The following is a 20,014-nucleotide window of genomic DNA, read 5'->3' on the forward strand; positions in this document are numbered from 1 at the left end:
GGTTAAAAGAGTGCAGATTATATAAATAACAGACACAGTGGGTTCAAAATGTGTACAAGTTTATTCTACCAAAGTCTACACAATACTAAAGTACATTATTATATACATCTTTTAGGATAGGTTATTGGGACTATAAATAGCCTTCTCCTCCAGGCTCCAACTTAGAGTTGGAGGCTAGTTCTACGGTAATTACACACATTAGGTTGGGTTAAGAAGGATAAAATGGCAGATTCCTTTCATTTTGTATTTTTGAAAGAAATCCTATATTACAATTCATACAGAACAATTTAACAAACATAATTTGCAGATATGATAAAATCACTGAGTGAAAAAGTCTTTGATACTTCCCAGCTATTTATTGAAATATATTTCGGTGGACATTGCACCCTCTTCAGTCTAAATGACATAAATCATATTTATTTAATTTACATATTAAAAGGTAGGTAAAAATAAAGAAATTTGTAGAGCTGTAAAGGCAGAAAATGTTGCTAAAAAAAGAGGAAACTAATATGATCAACCTTGAGTTTAGTTGGATGTTAAAAGTAAACTGAAAGGGATTTTTTTTATAGCAAGAGACAATAATCAGCAGGGGGGGGGTGTTAAAAAATACATTTATATACATAAATTTTAATATTATTAGAACAGCAATTGGGAGGGCAGCTAACCTATAATTCGGGTCTGGCCACTACTATAAATAAATGGACAGTGATGTCTGTCCTTATAATTCAAATTTGAAAGGCTTGCCTTCCACTTTTTACTCTCTTATGGTTTACACACCCCTCGCTGGAAAAACCCTGTGCACGCTTCTGAATCAGGAAGGGTAGAGGACATTGGGCTGTTTATTACATTAGTCCCCATAGTATCATAATAACTTTGTCTTATTCGTTGGCTTAACAGCTTTGGGGAATTTCAATTGGTTAAATCCCGGGCCCTGGTTCTAAATGCTATCATGAAAAAATGTAAAATATTTTTGTGCGTGCATCTTTATTAACATGTAACTCTTTATCAAAATGTCTTTTGAATTTTTTTTTCATTTATGCATTTTTTAAAGTATTTAATAGTTATTTCTCGCATCGTATTATAAACGGCTTTCCGCGGATATAGAATGTACAATTATGAGATTAAAACTAGTTTTTTAGCCCCGAGGTGCCGAAGGCACCGGCTAAAAAACTGGTTTTAATCTTATGATTGTACATTTTTATGTATATTCGTAGAAAGCTGGATATAATACTATGCTAGGCATAGTTTTTTCGTATGGATGAGAACCGGTTCCTATCCACCGGATTCGAATGAATACGAGAAAATAGTTTAAATAATTTGATGAAAATCTCATGAAAAGATCTTCAACGTGTAATTTATATCTTTTTGTCTTATAAAATTCTTTTTTATACATTAAAAAAGTATAACAAAGGTGACAAACGAACAATAACTTGTTAAAATTTAATAAAAATAACATTAATTTGTAAGTCTCAACAAAATTGTACATAAATTTGTTTGAAAATTGTATAAATAAAGGATACAGTAAAAGCAAGCTTTTTATTTTGGGGGGGTTAATTTAAATTTTATTAAATATATAGTATTAAAAATGCAAAATTTTTTTTATTAGAGATTTTTTATTTTGGGGGGGGGTATTTACCCCCCCAAAATTATTTGGGGGGGGGGGGTAAATACCCCCTCCTAAATGGTTGGGGGTGACTACGGCACCCCCAGGGTAGGGGTAAATTTTAGATGTGGGGGTAATATGAAAAAAAAAAATTGGGGGGGGGGTAATCGCCCCATTAGCCCCCCCCCCCTTGGACGTCTATGAGTAAAAGGACCTACTTTATTTTTTAGGAATATTGTACTTTATTGTCCTAAGAATTATTATTCCAAAAATCAGAATTATATCATACAAAAAAATAAAAATCGGCATATTTTTAATGGACGTAAGGACTTGAAATCGGTAGGACAATTTTGACAGGTTAAAATTGACGAAAAGAGCTAACCGTCATAGAAGTACGTATATACAGACCAACCCTAATTATAGAAAAGATTCGTTTTAAAAATATTTAGATGCGTGTAAATCTATTGACATGTAACTCTTTATCAAAATGTCTTTGAAGAATTATTTTTTCATTTATGTATTTTAAAAACATTTAATAGATATTTCTCGCATCGTAATATAAACAGCTTTCCGTGGACATCAAAATTAAAACAATTAAGATTATCAAGTTTCGTAAGTCTCGAAGGGACGAATTCCCGACCAAGCAAAACTGATTGTCTGTGATAAACAGCTATACATAATTTTTTAGTATGGCTGAGAACCGGTTCTAATTATGCGGATATTATTCATCGGTTTCGAAGCCATACTGGAATAGTTATTTCTAGCATCGTATTATAATCGGCTTTCCGCGGATATAGAATGTACAATTATAAGATTAAAACCAGTTTTTAGCCCCGAGGTGCCGAAGGCACGGGCTATACATAATTTTTTTCATATGGATGAGAACCGGTTCCTATCCACTGGATTCGAATGAATACGAGCAATTAGTTTAAATAGTTTGTTGAAAATTTCATGAAAGCAATTTATCATGTAATTTTTTTTTTCTTTGTGTCATTTAGAAATATTTCTTTTTCATTTGTGCATTTTTAGGAGTGTTACAAATAGTTATAATATGAAAATCTCATGAAATCCATTTATCATGTAATTTTTGTTTTGGTGTCTTTTAAAAATTTTGTTTTTATGCATTTTTTTAAAAGCAAAGCTTTTCTATAATTATTAAAAGAAAGTCTGTACGTCTATTTTAACTTTTTGTATGATATAATTATCCTATTTATATAATTTTTAGAGTAGTGATTCCTAGAAAAAAGGTAAGGTATTATAAGCGAAGCATCTCTACAAGCAAATCTAAAACGATAGTATGTCCTTATACACAATCCTATGTTCAATTTTTATTAGACTTGAAGTTATAGTTTGCAGCTGCAACTAACAAAATTAATTTGTTAATTTCAGCTCATATTTTCCTGATTTCGGAGTAAAGAATAGTTATTTCTCGCATCGTATTATAAACGGCTTTCCGCGGATATATAATGTACAATTATTAGATTAAAACTAGTTTTTTAGCCCCGAGGTGCCGAAGACATTCTCTTGATGAGAGCCAATCTTTAAGGTTTGGGGTCAGACTTGAAAATTAAAAGTATTTTTGACTTCGAATTAAAGAATAAATATTTTTGAAAAATTTGGTATTTTATTTTTATTGTCAAGGATCCGGATCCGCACTGACCAAATTTGGAGGATCCGGATCCGCAAAAATTCAATGCGGATCCGAAACCCTGATAAAAACACTACAAAGGAAAAAATAATTAAACAAGGATGACAACATCCATGAGTAGCGAAGCTCATTAATTATGAATGGATATCAGGAAAAAAATTACTATAGAGTAGTGTCATACAATAAACATTAAACATGATAGAATAGGTAATACGAAACCTTTAAAATAACTCAACCTTAAAATCACGAAAACTTAAAAATCTAGGAATAGATGTAGCACCCAAATTAATAATACATAACTTCGCGAAGATAAGTAGAATCAATAAATTAATGTATTAATGGAAATATGCAGATCATGAGTATATCTAATCCCTGATAATTTCGGTTGTCAATCTTGAATAGTAATCGAGAAAATCACGAAAACCTGAAAATCTAGGAATCGATCTAGCACCCCAATTAATAGACAAATCTTATCAAAACTTCGCGGAGATAAGTAGAATATCAAATTAATTAATCCCTGCAAATTTCAGCCCTCTATCTTGAAAAGGAAATGAGAAAATCACGAAAACTTGAAAATCTAAGAATTAGATGGGCATATATCATAGGAATCTTCATTTAAAATTCAGCTGCCTTTTTAGAATAGGAGCCGAGAAAATCACGTTTCCTTCATAGCGTTACGGACTGACGGACAAAGTGAATTACAGAGAAGCTTCGCTACTAAAAAAATAATAATATGGAATGTCTTTTTAATAATTTATTTATTTAATTAAGTAAGATTGTATATTATAAATAGAATATAATGAAAGTGGAAATAATATATTTTCTCGTATTCATTTGAATCCGGTGGATAGGAACCGGTTCTCATGAATACGAAAAAACTATGTCTAGCATCGTATTATATCCAGTTTTCTACGAATATAGAAATGTACAATCATAAGATTAAAACTAGTTTTTTTAGCCGGTGCCTTCGGCACCACGGGGCTAAAAAAACTAGTTTTAATCTTATAATTGTACATTCTATATCCGCGGAAAGCCGTTTATAATACGATACGAGAAATAACTATTATATGTCATTTCAGTGTAATGCATTGTTAATTGTAGCAAGGCTGTTCTGTAATTTCTGTTTAGAATCTGGGTTTTTGATTTCCAACTAGTAATGTCTAAACTTTTCTACGAAAAGCCTCTAGGGGCATAGCTGCAGGCAACTTGCTTGTAGATGCCCTGGCTGGCGACAGGTATACTAACTGCGGGCTGGGACTTGGACAGGCCCGAACTGTCTCTCTGGAGCCAACTGGTTTGCCTCATCGGCATATGCATCCCCCAGGGGCCTATCCGCGCAGACCAGACCATCCCACGAGTCAAAGTAGGCACAGCCAGCTTTCAGCATTTTTGTCACGGCAGATACCAGAAATACGGCGCGTTTCTCTAGCGCTTCTATGGACCCAAACTCTTCTTTTAGGAGAATATGCTTAATATTTTTGTTTCGCACGCCGCATACAATTTCATCTATCAGCTCTTGCAGATCTTCATATTTATAGGCTTCTCTGTACAGTGAACATTTTGTTGTGATGTAATCCTGCATGGGCTCATGGGTTGCCTGGTGATACGCTTCGAATGCGTCCCTAGCAGCCTGTCGCTCGTGAAATGTTGCCATGTTCCTACGTTCCTACAACCAACTGAATGACTTCTCTGGGCTGTCCACCAGTTTTATAGGCCCCCTGGTTGGCCATGGTGACCGCCCCTCTCGCTGGTGCCTCCCCCAGGTATCTTGACTCCTCCTCCACAATAAGATGTTAAAATCAGGGATCTGAGGGGATAAGACAATGCCGATAAATTGTGTACATCCCAAATGATAATAAACAAAATTACTAATTATGTAGATTACAATTAGTGGTTTAATTTTATTAACTTTATCAAAAATACCGAAAGTATTGGAGCCAAAGTATAAAAAAATGTTATTATAAAACTTTGGGGATTAGTTTAACAAACAGCCCAATAAAATAAAAAAGATACCAATCCACAAAGAGGGAGGGGACAATGGACTGTAAATTATACTTGTACCCAATATCTTACAATCACATTTTCTCTCATGCGTTGGCTTAAAAGCTCAAAGTATTTTTTTGAAATATCAAGTGGAATGTAGAAACTACCAGTGTGCAAAGTTTTAAACCAATAATTTTAATCCAAAAAAATGGGTTATATGTCCTTAAATAAGATAAGGATATCTTATTAAAAATTATGGAAGGGTTTAAGCTATTTTTCTATCGCACCCTTTTTATAGCTCCTAGATGCTCAGGGCGCAGCCACTAAACATGATTAGAAAGTAATATTTTATTAGTTAACCCCTTTTTCTTGTAAGCCTTTGCTAAAGTTTTTCTAAGGGGGCGGAGAACACCCCCAAATAAAGGGGCTCCATCCCAGGGGCGTCCAAGCTTTTTATTTTGGGGGGGGTAAAATTTTTTTAAGGGGGGGGGTAATTCGGTTTTGGGGGGGGGGGTAAAATGGCGCGCGAAGCGCGCCGCAAATTTTTTTTACCCCCCCCAAAATTTTTACCCCGGGGGTAAAATTTGCTTGGGGGGGGTAATTACCCCCCCTGAAATCTGTTGGCAGAGGTAAAATTTGTTTACCCCCCCCAAAATTTACCCCCGGGGTAAAATTTTTTGGGGGGGTAATTTAAATTTTATCAAAAATTTAGTATTAACAAAGCGCACGAAGCGCGCAGAAATTTTCTATTTTTTGGGGGGGGGGTATTTACCCCCCCAAAATTGTTTGGGGGAGTAATCGCCCCATTACCCCCCCCCCCCCCCTTGGACGCCTATGCTCCACCCACTTTGTATACATTGGTGTTACTTTAACATAACTAAGTTTTCACACACAGTATTATATCAAAATGTGAACAAATCTTGAAGATGATTAAAGTCCCTTCACAGATTATGACGTCATACGATATAATAGCCAATGAGAGGCCAGTGTACACTATAATTGATCAATGGTAAAATTTATACTGGCCTCGCATTGGCTATTCTATCGTATGACGTCATAATCTGTGGAGGGACTTTAATCATTTTCCAAATGATTTAGAAATTTTTAATAGTTATTTCTAGCATCGTATTATAAACGGCTTTCCGCGGATATAGAATGTACAATTATAAGATTAAAACTAGTTTTTTTAGTTTTTTCCTTCAACACCACGGGGCTAAAAAAACTAGTTTTAATCTTATAATTGTACATTTCTATATTCGTAGAAAACTGGTTATAATACGATGCTAGACATATTTTTTCGTATGGATGAGAACCGGTTCCTATCCACCGGATTCGAATGAATACGAGAAAAATTATTATGTAGATTTAGTTCTTTGTTTAATATAAAATGGTTTAATTTTGCTAGCTGCGCTGATTATGCTCGATATTCATAGACAAAAACAAGGATGACAACATCCATAAAAGCGAAGCTCTGAAACATTAGGACAAACGAACATTAAACCTTGTGTCAAAGCTGAATAATTAGAATATAAATGTATAAGTGTAAACAAATTTGTATGTAAATTTGCTGAAAAATTGTTTGAATACAGGATAATGTTTATGGACATACTTACATTTTTAGGACTTTATTATAGAGTTGCTTCGCTTTGTTGTTAAAAAAGTAAAATAATCAACATGTTTAAAATGGAGGCACAGGCATTCTGGTAATGCATAAAGAGTTGCTACGCTTTCTAAATCGTACCTAACTACTATAGGAATCACCATGCAAAGTTTGAAATCGATAGGACAATTCTAACATGCCTAAATCAACGAAAAGAGCTATCTCTCTGTGACGGGCAGACGTACGGACCGACCCTAATTATAGAAAAGCTTCGCTTTTAAAAAAAAAGTTGTATGGTTTAAGCTAAAGATCTCAGGAATCACCAATCCGAATTTGTTGCGCTTTTAAAGAATGCTTTATAAATGTCTTGGGGGGTGGTTTTAAGCTATTTCCCTTACCCCCCCTTACTCTCCCATAGAGGCTAGGGAAGAAGCGTCTGGTAATCTTATATTATGGAGAAGGCGAGCTTGCAGCAGATTTAAGGCGGTGGAACCACACAGCGGATAACTTATTTGATCCGCCAATTGGCGGTACCGGCAGGCGAAAGTGGTACCAACACTAACCACAGTCCAGCCAGCAGCGGCTCTGCCTCACCTGGGCCGCCAAAGAGAAATCACCTAGTTAATCCAAATTAATCAGCAATGTTCACCCGTAATAATTAAAACTGTATAATTATTAGATAAATATGAGTATATTGATATATTAATATAATCACCATGTTATAATGTAATAATTAAAATGTCTATGTGATTATCTCATAACAGGGTTGAAAGAGTTATTGAATAAAAGTTCTTATTATTATTATTATTATTATTATTATAATTAGGGAATATTTTTTAGTCATTCATATTTTTAATTCTTGTCGGCGAAAAATATTAATTATATCTATCCTTTTATAAAAAAAAATAGGGGAATAGTCCCTTTCGGGGCAACGCCCCTTAAGGGGCGATTCGTCTTATTTTTAAAATGGCTTTTGATAAGTAGAAATAGGAGAAAGGCTACTGTGAAATAAACGAAGAATCGCCCTTAAGGAGCGTTGCCACGAAAGGGACTATACCCAAAAAAAAGTAGTAAGGTTTTTTGTTTGTTTGTCCGTTTGGATTTCGTTATAAGCTGAATGTTGATATTTACAAAGGTTCAAATTGCGAAGATTTATTCTTTTATTCTGGCGGAAACATGATGGGGGGGGGGGGGGGAACGGCTAAAAAATCGTTAAAAACATTCCCTGGACCTATAAGAAGCTTCACTGTTAAGGAGAACCATATCGGTTCAGCAATTAGCGAGATCCTTCGCTACAGACTAAAAAAGCTTACTGCTTTATATAATAGGATATTAGGTTTTAGTCTTTTTTTCTGCATTTTCCATACCACCTTCAAATATTAAGCTCCGAGAATAAGATAGTATTTACGTATTTAGTTAGAAAAAAAAAATAAATTATAAAGTTTCTATGAAATGGTTATACTATATCTAATCGTTTTATTAATTTATTTTCTGATCAAACATCTAAATACGTTTAATTAAAAAATATAATAGTTTTACTTTGAAGTGGGCGGAGATTTTGAGCAAGACACACCGGTCGTCTTATACAGGGGTTTTCAAGTAGTGTGTGTTGCTCTTACGAAAGAAGAGGGGGGGGGGGGGGGGTAATGTTAACATCCTATGACCGGGCGCGAGATGCTTACCAACCCTTAGCTGGATATAAAAGCAAGGGATTAAAAACTATTAGTTTAGTTTACAAGAAAGCGTCACAATGATTGAACCGATTTATTTTCTACTATGTCTGCAAATTTTTCTTTTCTGTTTCATGATTTTTCGCCAGAGAAGGATTACTGCCGCTGCCAACAACATCACAAACATGCCATGCTGTACCTGCGACTGCTGTACCTTTCCTTTCATCGTAGCTGATGGACAGTGTATCATTTGCAATGTTGATGGCCATGAACATTTAGATGCATTTGACTCGGAGATTAAACAAGTTGTCAACTTGCAATTTATAAGCGGAAAAATAAGTTTTTATTTTTTCATTTCTGCCGCTGCCAACAACATGCCAGGCGTTTGCTGTACCTCTCCAACCATCGTATCCAATGAAGCATATGCCCAGTTGGTCATTTGCAGTGTTTATAATGATCATGATCATTTCCATGATGAATTTGGCTCGGAGGCTAATAGGTTTGTTCAAGTTGTCAGCATACAAAATTTCTATGTTTATTTTTTCATTTCAAGACAAAATGAATCTGCTATAAATTTATCATAATTTTGTTGTAAATAATGCATCATGTTGTAATTTATATTATTGGATTTTAATAAATTATTTGTAACTCGTATATTTTTGTTTTGTTTATGATTAGGGATCTTATGGTAAAGACAATGGACGATAAATTGATTTACATCCCCTGCAGTGACGAACCCAACATGAGTAGGCTAAAACTTGGGCTGTTTATTACACTAGTTTAATTTTATTTACTATAATTAGGGTCGGTCCGTCCGGAACGGATAGCTTTTTTCGTTAATTTAGGCATTTTAGAATTGTCCTATCGATTTCAAACTTTGCATGGTGATTCCTGTAGTAGTTAGTTTAGTTGCTGTAGAAAGTGTAGCAACTCTATAATCATTACCAGAATGTCCGTATGTCCATTTTAAACATACTGATTTTTTTACTTTTTAAACAACAAATTTTTATCTTATTTAATTATCCGATTGATCTGATTTCTGGTATACTGATTCCTGGGACAACAAAGTACAATATAATAAGCAAAGCAACTCTATAATCAAGCCCTAAAAATGTAAAGGGTGAGCAAAAAAAATGCGTAGGTTTTTTAAATTCAAATTGCGCGGCTTGTGTTAATAATAGAAAAATGTTATGCATACCGTTAGATCCGCTATGAACTGTATTTTTTGGAAATATAAAAACGATGCATGTGCTACGCATTGGTAAGGAGCTACGCGTTAAAATGTCCCAATTGGCGTAAAACTTGACTTGCGAGTATATTACTAAATTTTAGAGAATAGTGTGTGCAAAAATAACTGCGTAGATTTTTAAAGTTCAAATTGCGCGGCTTGTGTTAATAGTAGAAAAATGTTACGCATACCGTTAGAACCGTTATAAACTCTTTTTTTTGGAAATATAAAAACGGTGCCTGTGCTACAAATAATATAGGAGCTAGGTGGTAAAACGTTCCAAATTTTACTCGCAAGTCAAGTTTCAAGTCAGTTGGGACATTTTACCACTTAGCTCCCTAACTATATGCAGCAGAGGAATCGTTCATATATTTCCAAAAAATACACTTCATAGCGGTTCTAACGGTATGCATAACAGTTTTCTACTATTAAAACAAGCTGCGCAATTTGAATTTTAAAAATCTACGCATTTTTTTTGCTCACCCTTTAATTATGTCCATAAACATTATTCTCTATCAATCAGTCTTTCAACAAATTTACTTATAATTTTGCGTCGACTCTTATACATTCATATTCTGATTTTTCAGTTCTGACACTATACAAGTGTTAATGTCAGTATGTCCTACCGTTCATGTGCTTCGCTTTTATGGATGTTGTCATCCTTGTTTAATTAGAAGCGAAGATTTTCTACAAAAAAAATCCTGAATGAGGTATAGCCAACAAGTGAAATAATTCTAAAAAGATATGGGGTAGATTAAAGGGACTGTGAACGTAAATTTTTCTCATCTTAATATCAAATCTTAACATTATCTCATTCATAATATCTCACAGATAGAGCAAAACGCGCTTTTGTTTGCTTAAAAAACGGCTTTTTCCGACGATTTTTATAAGGTACGGGGAAAGGAAGAAATTTTCCGTATTATATAAAATGTGCATTAAATTGCTTTTTTCTCCCATTATAGCTAAAATTAAACTTTTTCACATAGTTCTAGATTTTTCCTAACAGTTAAGCTGGCTTTTAACATAATCCTTGCTTTAATCCAATGTATAGTTACTTAGAAATTGATAAAATAAGCAATATTTTTTTATTGAAAACCAAATACAATAACAAAGCCAGAAACAGGTTTTTTATTAGTATCCAATTAACTTTAAATGGCCCATCTCTCGCCCACCTTTAATTACAAATTTGTAAATAATAAAGACGCAATATTTCTTTATAAACAGTATGATAAAAGTGTAAACTAATTCTCCAAAGTGGGTTATTTATTGTTCATCACAATAAAAAAGGATATTATTATTTTATATAACCTATGAGATTCAACCCTTTGTAGACAGTGAGGTATTTTTTTGTCAATAATACGAATTTAAAATATGTCTTTATTACCTAATTACTACGTTATAAAAAAACGAATTGGCAATTTTATAGCATAAAATAAATCCTTAACAGTAAGTAAATTGTTTCAACTATATATGAAAAGTTAAATATCCCTACAAACATTATAAGAAACAAAAACGTTCAGATTTTCCCTGTTTTTTCCTTTTTCCCTCTCAAAATACCATAAAATCAAGGCATTATTTCTGGATATTTTTGTGAATAGGACATTTTTGGTTGATCAGTGTAGTGAAATGTGCTTAGTAAATGTTAAGATTTGATAATCAGATGAGAAATTTTTACGTTCACACTCCCTTTAAATGTCTTTCTCATATTCATACGAATCCGGTTGATAGGAACCGGTTCTTATAATTGTACATTCTATATCTGCGGAAAGCTGTTTACAATACAAAGCAAGAAATAACTATTCTTTACTCAGAAGCGTTGCCTCCCTAAATCACGAAAATATCAGCTGAAAATAACAAATTAATTCCGTTGGTTACAGCTGCAAATTATAACTTAAGTCAATTTCCTTTGGTTTTAAACCAGCCACTGGTTCTCGTTTGTATTAAGGAAATGACAAAAGTTTTTTATTACTATCTTATTATACAAAGTAGTAAGGTTTTTTCTGTAGCTGGAATTCGATAACTTCTGAACAAATTGAGTTCTCTACTTTATAAAAGCTTTTTACAGGTTCCTGGATGGTTTTAGGCTATTCTATATCTAAGTTTTGTTTTAGGCTCTTTTCTCACTTTTCTTACTCCTTCAAATACATATCTCCTAGATGTTACGGGCGCAGTCGCTAGTAGTTTTTACAGAGATAATCACCAAACTTCTATTATATGTAGTTCTCAATTTCACCGCTAGATGACCCAAATTTTTTTTATTTATCTGGTCAATGTGTATTTTATACTATTATTTCTTTAAAATTCTATTATAATTGTTAAATTACCAATTAACTTATTTAAAACTTATTCGAAAGGAGACATAAAGTATATTTCATAAAAGCAATTGCTTTATTTTTCATTCATCTAATTGGATGTTTAAACAACATATTTTCAGTACACGAACGTACAGACATACCTAGTTATAGAGTAGCTTTGCACTTAATTTTAACGCGACAGCGTTCATAATTAGCGTAGCAAAAGCTTAAATCTTTTATTGAGGGCTTCAAACAAGCCTAATAATATAATAACATTTCTCGTATTCATTTGAATCCGGTGGATAGGAACCGGTTCTCATGAATACGAAAAAACTATGCCTAGCATCGTATTATATCCAGTTTTCTACGAATATAGAAATGTACAATCATAAGATTAAAACTAGTTTTTTTAGCCCCGTGGTGCCGAAGGCAATGAATAATTGTACATTCTATATCCGCGGAAAGCCGTTTATAATACGATACGAGAAATAACTATTCTTACTATTCTATAGTTAGCAATTTAGCAGGAAAGAAGGCGCTGTTTATTACACTAGTTCCCAAAGTTTGTAATAACGCTTTCTTAATTGTTGGCCTAACAACCTTGGATATTTTGATTGGTTGGTTCATTAAGTTCAGTGTTCTAACGTATCAACCACTATTTACAATCTACAGAAGTGATTATTTTGTGTAAATCACTGGGAATGTACATCAATGGACCGGCTATTGTCTTATCCCTTTAGATCCCTGTCATTGTACTAAACCAGAGCTTCTCTATAGAGCAAAATCGAATATCCACAGTCCTTCAAAGATCATAAGTAACAGACAAACATACTAATTCTGTTGTAACATCAATAGAATAAGATAAAATTAACAGAAAAAAAATTATTTATTACAACAAAACACAGTTAATTTGAATGATATAAAAATATTAGATTTAAACTATTTTCGTTAAAAATTATATAAAAGCGACTTAGATTTACAATTTTAAAAACTATGAAGTTGTTTTTCTTTTTACGTAGCGCAGCTACTGTGTAGGTAATCTTTAAATTTCTTCTTTAAGACTGCATTGTTTGATAGTTATTTTTTTCATTTTTTATCTAAACTCAAAATTTCATGGATTTTTGTATGAAAAAAAACTGCTAGTAGAGAATTGGGCTATTTTATAATTAACTTTTTCTGTCAGTTCGTCTGTCGCCATCCTTGTTTATTTTATAGAAAAAGGGCTTCGCTACTTCGGGATATAGTCCTCTTATTATTATTATTAAAATCGATTATCAGAAAGTATAAACGGGTATTTTTCATATAAAAATAATTTGGTGCTTTCCCTCATAGTTCCTTGGGAGCACTCCCCCCCCCCCCAAAAAAAAAAAATATTAACGGTGAATTTTAAATAAAGGGGAGGGGGGATTTCTCTGCTCGACCAGGAACTTTGAGGGAAACCCCCAAAAAGATAACAATATTTAAATAACTAGAATAAATACGCTAATGAATTTTTATTAATCATTTAAACATAATTTATTTTAGACTTAAAATTAAAAAGCAATGACATTAAGAATGTTTATTAAAAAGCTAATAGTTTATTAAAAGCTAATAGGTAGATTTTCTCAATCTTTGAGAATCTTAAAATATTATCGAACCCTAACCCAACAGGCATAGACGTCCAAGGTTTGGGGTAAAAGGGTTTTCCCTCCCTCTCTCTCAAACTTTGAAAACCCTCTTTTTAACTCCTTCAAAATTCTTACCATTACATTAAATTACCCCCTTAAACCCCCTAAAAAAAAGCTTTGACGTCTCTGCAAACTGGGATTGTAAAATCAGGTTGACAAACCCCTATCGGGCGCCTCCGTTGAAATTAGATTGTCAGATGAACCCTGTGGAGCGCCTATGAAATTAGGTTGTCAGATTGTGAATCAAGAGACCTGTTGGCACTAGTTTCTGGTCCGTCATCATCCGTTACATCAGATCTAGAAATTAAGAAAGATATTTAAAGGGATAGTTGCATGAAGTGCATTTTAACAAGTTTGATTGCAAGCATAAGTTACAAGAATACCATCTAACATATGTATATAAGGGGGGGGGGGTTTAATGCAACCATCTCGTAATCAATGTATAAATGGCACTTAGAATTCGAATTTTGATCTGAAATTTTGCATTAATAATCCTTGGTAGGTCTATCATCCCTAAATCGAACAAAAAATGGAAAAAGTAACGACTAACGGCTCAGCCGGTTAGCCGTTTTTTTTTTGGCTATTTTTAGGGCAAATCTGTCATAAATAAAGAATCAACTTTTTGAAACATATTTTTGCTTTAAATCATTTGAAATGATACAAAAAAACATTTTTTTTGATTTCTAGTACCATCAACTACCGGCTAGAACCGTTTGAAAACGTTTTGGAGCGGAAAAGAGTATTATGTAAAGATAGGTTTCGTGATGGGTTTCCGTTGAAAATAGTCAAAAAATGGCTAAACGGCTGAGCCGCCATCCGTAGCTGCTACTTTTCCAACTTTTTGTTCGATTTAGGGAAAATAGACCTACCAAGGATTACAATAAATAGCAATCAATTAGGCACAGCCATAATAGTCATCATGCTGTTTTTGTGAAAACAGGACAGCCATTAAGTTTTATATATCAAAAAAACATGATTTTCATGTCTTGATATTTTTAAAACTACCTGGTAGAAAATTTAAATGCTTTCAAATATGTGTCCTAAAATTGTACTTTAAACTATTGAACAGAAAAAAAATATGCAGTTCACTAAATTAAAGTTTAAACGCACTTCGTGCAACTACCCCTTGTGAAATCATTTGTTTATCTTCTACCTTTGTCAATGCACATGGTAATAAGTTGCGCCTGTTTGGGACCAAGGCCTTCCCCCTACCTTAGCTATTAATGTCGCTCATCTGACATAGCAGCAGTAGGAACCATATTTAACGTCTCTAGATTTAACGCGGTGTGGAGCCGAGACTCGATCCTATCACGTCCCAGACGACAAGCGGATGCGCTACGTTTTAAGCAACGGTCACGGGTAATCCTTAACTACCTAGTTAAAAAATACCTAAACTTTCCCCAAATCCCTTTGTTATTTCTAATCCCAAACGGGACAAAACTCCTGCGGGGGACACTTACCTATCCTCATCATCAGTCTCCATAGAGTCCCAGTGGCTGTAATCAATAACCTGAACAAAAAATGGATGAGACATTAAAAAAACGAACTACTTTTATATTGTTATTTAAATATTTGTTAATCCTCTGTCAATCTCTTTTCAAAAGCTAATTTCAATCAAGGAATGTAAAGGGACAAGAAAATGGCCGATAAATTGATGTAGATCCAAAATGACCCCCTTGGTAGATTACAATTACCGCTTGAAACGTTTGATCCCTCAACTTAATGAACCAACAAATCAAATTGAATACCTTAAAGTTCCTAAAGTTGTTTAAGAAAAGAGAAAACGTTATTCTAAAACATTGGGAACTAATGTAATTTTTTACCTCTCGTTCTGTTATGTGGGGTGAGCCCTCCACAAATTCTGCGAATCTAAAATTATTCAAAATATAAGATTGATAGATAGATAGATAGATAAACAGATGGATATATATATAGATAGATAGACAGACAGATTGATAGATGCCTAGTAGGAGAGGCTAGCTTAGTGACGGTTAGCCAGGGTTTAGAATCAGGACTTCTACAGTAGGATAGATAAATAGATAGATAAATAGATAGACAGATAGATAGATAGATAGATACCTAGTAGGTGAGGCTAGCTTAGTGACGGTTAGTCAGGGTTTAGAGTCAGGACTTATACGTAGTTACGTAGCTACAATAGGATAGATAAATAGATAGATAGATAGATAGATAGACAGATAGATAGATAGACAGATAGATAGATAGATAGTAGGTGAGGCTAGCTTAGTGACGGTTAGCCAGGGTTTAGAATCAGGACTTATACAGTAGTTGCGTAGCTACAATAGGATAGATAGATAGATAGATAGATAGATAGATACCTAGTAGTTGAGGCTAGCTTAGTGACGGTTAGCCAGGGTTTAGAATCAGGACTTATACAGTAGTTACGTAGCTACAATAGGATAGATAGATAGATAGAAAGATAGATAGATACCTAGTAGGTGAGGCTAGCTTAGTGACGGTTAGCCAAGGTTTAGAGTCAGGACTTATACAGTAGTTACATAGCTACTATAGGATAGATAGATAGATACCTAGTAGGTGAGGCTAGCTTAGTGACGGTTAGCCAGGGTTTAGAATCAGGACTTATACAGTAGTTACGTAGCTACTATAGGATAGATAGATAGATACCTAGTAGGTGAGGCTAGCTTAGTGACGGATAGCCAGGGTTTAGAATCAGGACTTATACAGTAGTTACGTAGCTACTATAGGATAGATAGATAGATAGATAGATAGATATCTAGTAGGTGAGGCTAGCTTAGTGACGGTTAGCCAGGGTTTAGAATCTGGACTTATACAGTAGTTACGTAGCTACAGTAGGATAGATAGATACATAGTTAGATAGATACCTAGTAGGTGAGGCTAGCTTAGTGACGGTTAGCCAGGGTTTAGAATCAGGACTTATACAGTAGTTACGTAGCTACTATAGGATAGATAGATGGATACCTAGTAGGTGAGGCTAGCTTAGTGACGGTTAGCCAGGGTTTAGAATCAGGACTTATACAGTAGTTACGTAGCTACTATAGGATAGATAGATAGATAGATAGATAGATAGATACCTAGTAGGTGAGGCTAGCTTAGTGACGGTTAGCCAGGGTTTAGAATCAGGACTTCTACAGTAGGATATATAGATAGATAGACAGATAAATAGATAGATAGATACCTAGTAGGTGAGGCTAGCTTAGTGACGGTTAGCCAGGGTTTAGAATCAGGACTTATACAGTAGTTACGTAGCTACTATAGGATAGATAGATAGATACCTAGTAGGTGAGGCTAGCTTAGTGACGGATAGCCAGGGTTTAGAATCAGGACTTATACAGTAGTTACGTAGCTACTATAGGATAGATAGATAGATAGATAGATACCTAGTAGGTGAGGCTAGCTTAGTGACGGTTAGCCAGGGTTTAGAATCTGGACTTATACAGTAGTTACGTAGCTACAGTAGGATAGATAGATACATAGTTAGATAGATACCTAGTAGGTGAGGCTAGCTTAGTGACGGTTAGCCAGGGTTTAGAATCAGGACTTATACAGTAGTTACGTAGCTACTATAGGATAGATAGATAGATACCTAGTAGGTGAGGCTAGCTTAGTGACGGTTAGCCAGGGTTTAGAATCAGGACTTATACAGTAGTTACGTAGCTACTATAGGATAGATAGATAGATAGATAGATAGATAGATAAATAGATAGATAGATACCTAGTAGGTGAGGCTAGCTTAGTGACGGTTAGCCAGGGTTTAGAATCAGGACTTATACAGTAGTTACGTAGCTACTATAGGATAGATAGATAGATACCTAGTAGGTGAGGCTAGCTTAGTGACGGTTAGCCAGGGTTTAGAATCAGGACTTCTACAGTAGGATAGATAGATAGATAGACAGATAAATAGATAGATAGATACCTAGTAGGTGAGGCTAGCTTAGTGACGGTTAGCCAGGGTTTAGAATCAGGACTTATACAGTAGTTACGTAGCTACTATAGGATAGATAGATAGATACCTAGTAGGTGAGGCTAGCTTAGTGACGGTTAGCCAGGGTTTAGAATCAGGACTTCTACAGTAGGATAGATAGATAGATAGACAGATAAATAGATAGATAGATACCTAGTAGGTGAGGCTAGCTTAGTGACGGTTAGCCAGGGTTTAGAATCAGGACTTATACAGTAGTTACGTAGCTACTATAGGATAGATAGATAGATACCTAGTAGGTGAGGCTAGCTTAGTGACGGTTAGCCAGGGTTTAGAATCAGGACTTATACAGTAGTTACGTAGCTACAGTAGGATAGATAGACAGATAGATAGTAGATAGATAGATAGATACCTAGTAGGTAAGGCTAGCTTAGTGACGGTTAGCCAGGGTTTAGAATCAGGACTTATACAGTAGTTACGTAGCTACAGTAGGATAGATAGATAGATAGATAGACAGATAGATAGATAGATACCTAGTAGGTGAGGCTAGCTTAGTGACGGTTAGCCAGGGTTTAGAGTCAGGGCTTATACAGTAGTTACGTAGCTACAATAGGATAGATAGATAGATAGATACCTAGTAGGTGAGGCTAGCTTAGTGACGGTTAGCCAGGGTTTAGAATCTGGACTTATACAGTAGTTACGTAGCTACTATAGGATAGATAGATAGATACCTAGTAGGTGAGGCTAGCTTAGTGACGGTTAGCCAAGGTTTAGAATCTGGACTTATACAGTAGTTACGTAGCTACAATAGGATAGATAGATAGATAGATACCTAGTAGGTGAGGCTAGCTTAGTGACGGTTAGCCAAGGTTTAGAGTCAGGGCTTATACAGTAGTTACGTAGCTACAATAGGATAGATAGATAGACAGATAGATAGATAGATAGATAGATACCTAGTAGGTGAGGCTAGCTTAGTGACGGTTAGCCAGGGTTAAGAGTCAGGACTTATACAGTAGTTACGTAGCTACAATAGGATAGATAGATAGATAGACAGATAGATAGATAGATACCTAGTAGGTGAGGCTAGCTTAGTGACGGTTAGCCAGGGTTTAGAGTCAGGACTTATACAGTAGTTACGTAGCTACAATAGGATAGATAGATAGATACCTAGTAGGTGAGGCTAGCTTAGTGACGGTTAGCCAGGGTTTAGAATCAGGACTTATACAGTAGTTACGTAGCTACTATAGGATAGATAGATAGATACCTAGTAGGTGAGGCTAGCTTAGTGACGGTTAGCTAGGGTTTAGAGTCAGGACTTCTACAATAGTTACGTAGCTACAATAGGATAGATAGATAGACAGATAGATAAATAGATAGATAGATAGATAGATACCTAGTAGGTGAGGCTAGCTTAGTGACGGTTAGCCAAGGTTTAGAGTCAGGACTTCTACAGTAGTTACGCAACTCCTCAACACAAAATAGCATTATTTTAATATCATACATAAAAAGTAGTAAGGATATTTTGTCTGTAGCTTAAGATTTCAATAACTACTTAACCGATTAGGTTCTCCATTTTAGGGAGACTTCACATGGGTCCCGGATTTTTTTTTACATATTCATGTTTAGATTCAAGCCTTAAATGGTTTTAGGCTATTTTCAGCCTTTTATTCCTTTAAATACATATCCCCTTAATGCTTTAGTTTCATACATAATAATTAAAATCAATAATTATTCCACCCCTCCCCCCTAAACTTATTATTTTCATATACATAACTCTGTGCTTATAATATTATTATCAAATCATAAATACTTTTTCTATAATTAGGGACGGTCCGTCCATTCCTAACAGATAGCTCTTTTCATTCATTTAGATATGTTTAAATTGTCCTATCGACTTCAAACTTCGCATCATGATTACTATAATAGTTACTAGCGGATACTGCGGGCACTTGAGGAGGGGATAGTCGAATTTAATAACCTTATTTCTTATTTTAGATTTTAAAAGAAAAGTAAAAAACAAATTTTTGGGGGGTGGAAATTTTTTTTTTTGGGGGGGGGGATTTTTCATTTTTTGGGGGGGGGTTGGGGGTGTCCCATCCCCCAAGAAAATAGTTATAAACCTTCCCAGGACCTATGAGAAGCTACCCTGTTAAGGAGAACCCGATCGGTTCTGCGGTTAGTGAGATCCTTTGGTACAAACAAACAGACACAGACCAAGATCCTTTTACTTTATTATAAGGATGTACGATTTAGAAAGCGTATTAAATCTACAATCGTTACCAGAAAGTCGTAATGTTTGTCTTTCTTTCTGATTTAAGAGCTTCACTTTCATGGATGTTGTAAATAAGGATTAATGGGGGGGGGGGGGGGGGGGGATTTCTTACATTTTTGAGTTTCCTTAA

The 20,014-nt window shown here is 34.7% G+C and overlaps 1 protein-coding gene across 2 annotated transcripts in view; it reads right to left on the bottom strand.

Moving 5' to 3' along the window:
• Window positions 1–13,896: 13,896 nt before the first annotated feature.
• Window positions 13,897–20,014, bottom strand: part of Nemp (Nuclear envelope integral membrane protein) — a 47,124-nt gene continuing 41,006 nt past the window's right edge. The window contains exons 14-17 of one of the 2 annotated variants that reach the window (XM_080159209.1): window positions 19,006–19,076; window positions 15,517–15,562; window positions 15,154–15,203; window positions 13,897–13,990 (exon numbers count right to left, since the gene is read on the bottom strand). In XM_080159209.1, coding sequence (XP_080015335.1) covers window positions 13,909–13,990; window positions 15,154–15,203; window positions 15,517–15,562; window positions 19,006–19,076 — 249 coding nt within the window. In that variant the 3' untranslated portion in view covers window positions 13,897–13,908. Of the gene's footprint in view, window positions 13,991–15,153; window positions 15,204–15,516; window positions 15,563–19,005; window positions 19,080–20,014 lie in introns of both variants that reach the window. The other variant, XM_080159208.1, reaches the window with a different exon arrangement.

This window comes from Acartia tonsa, chromosome 4, assembly GCF_053477335.1.
Source record: "Acartia tonsa isolate MP-2025a chromosome 4, ASM5347733v1, whole genome shotgun sequence".
NCBI classification, from domain to species: Eukaryota; Metazoa; Arthropoda; class Copepoda; order Calanoida; family Acartiidae; genus Acartia; species Acartia tonsa.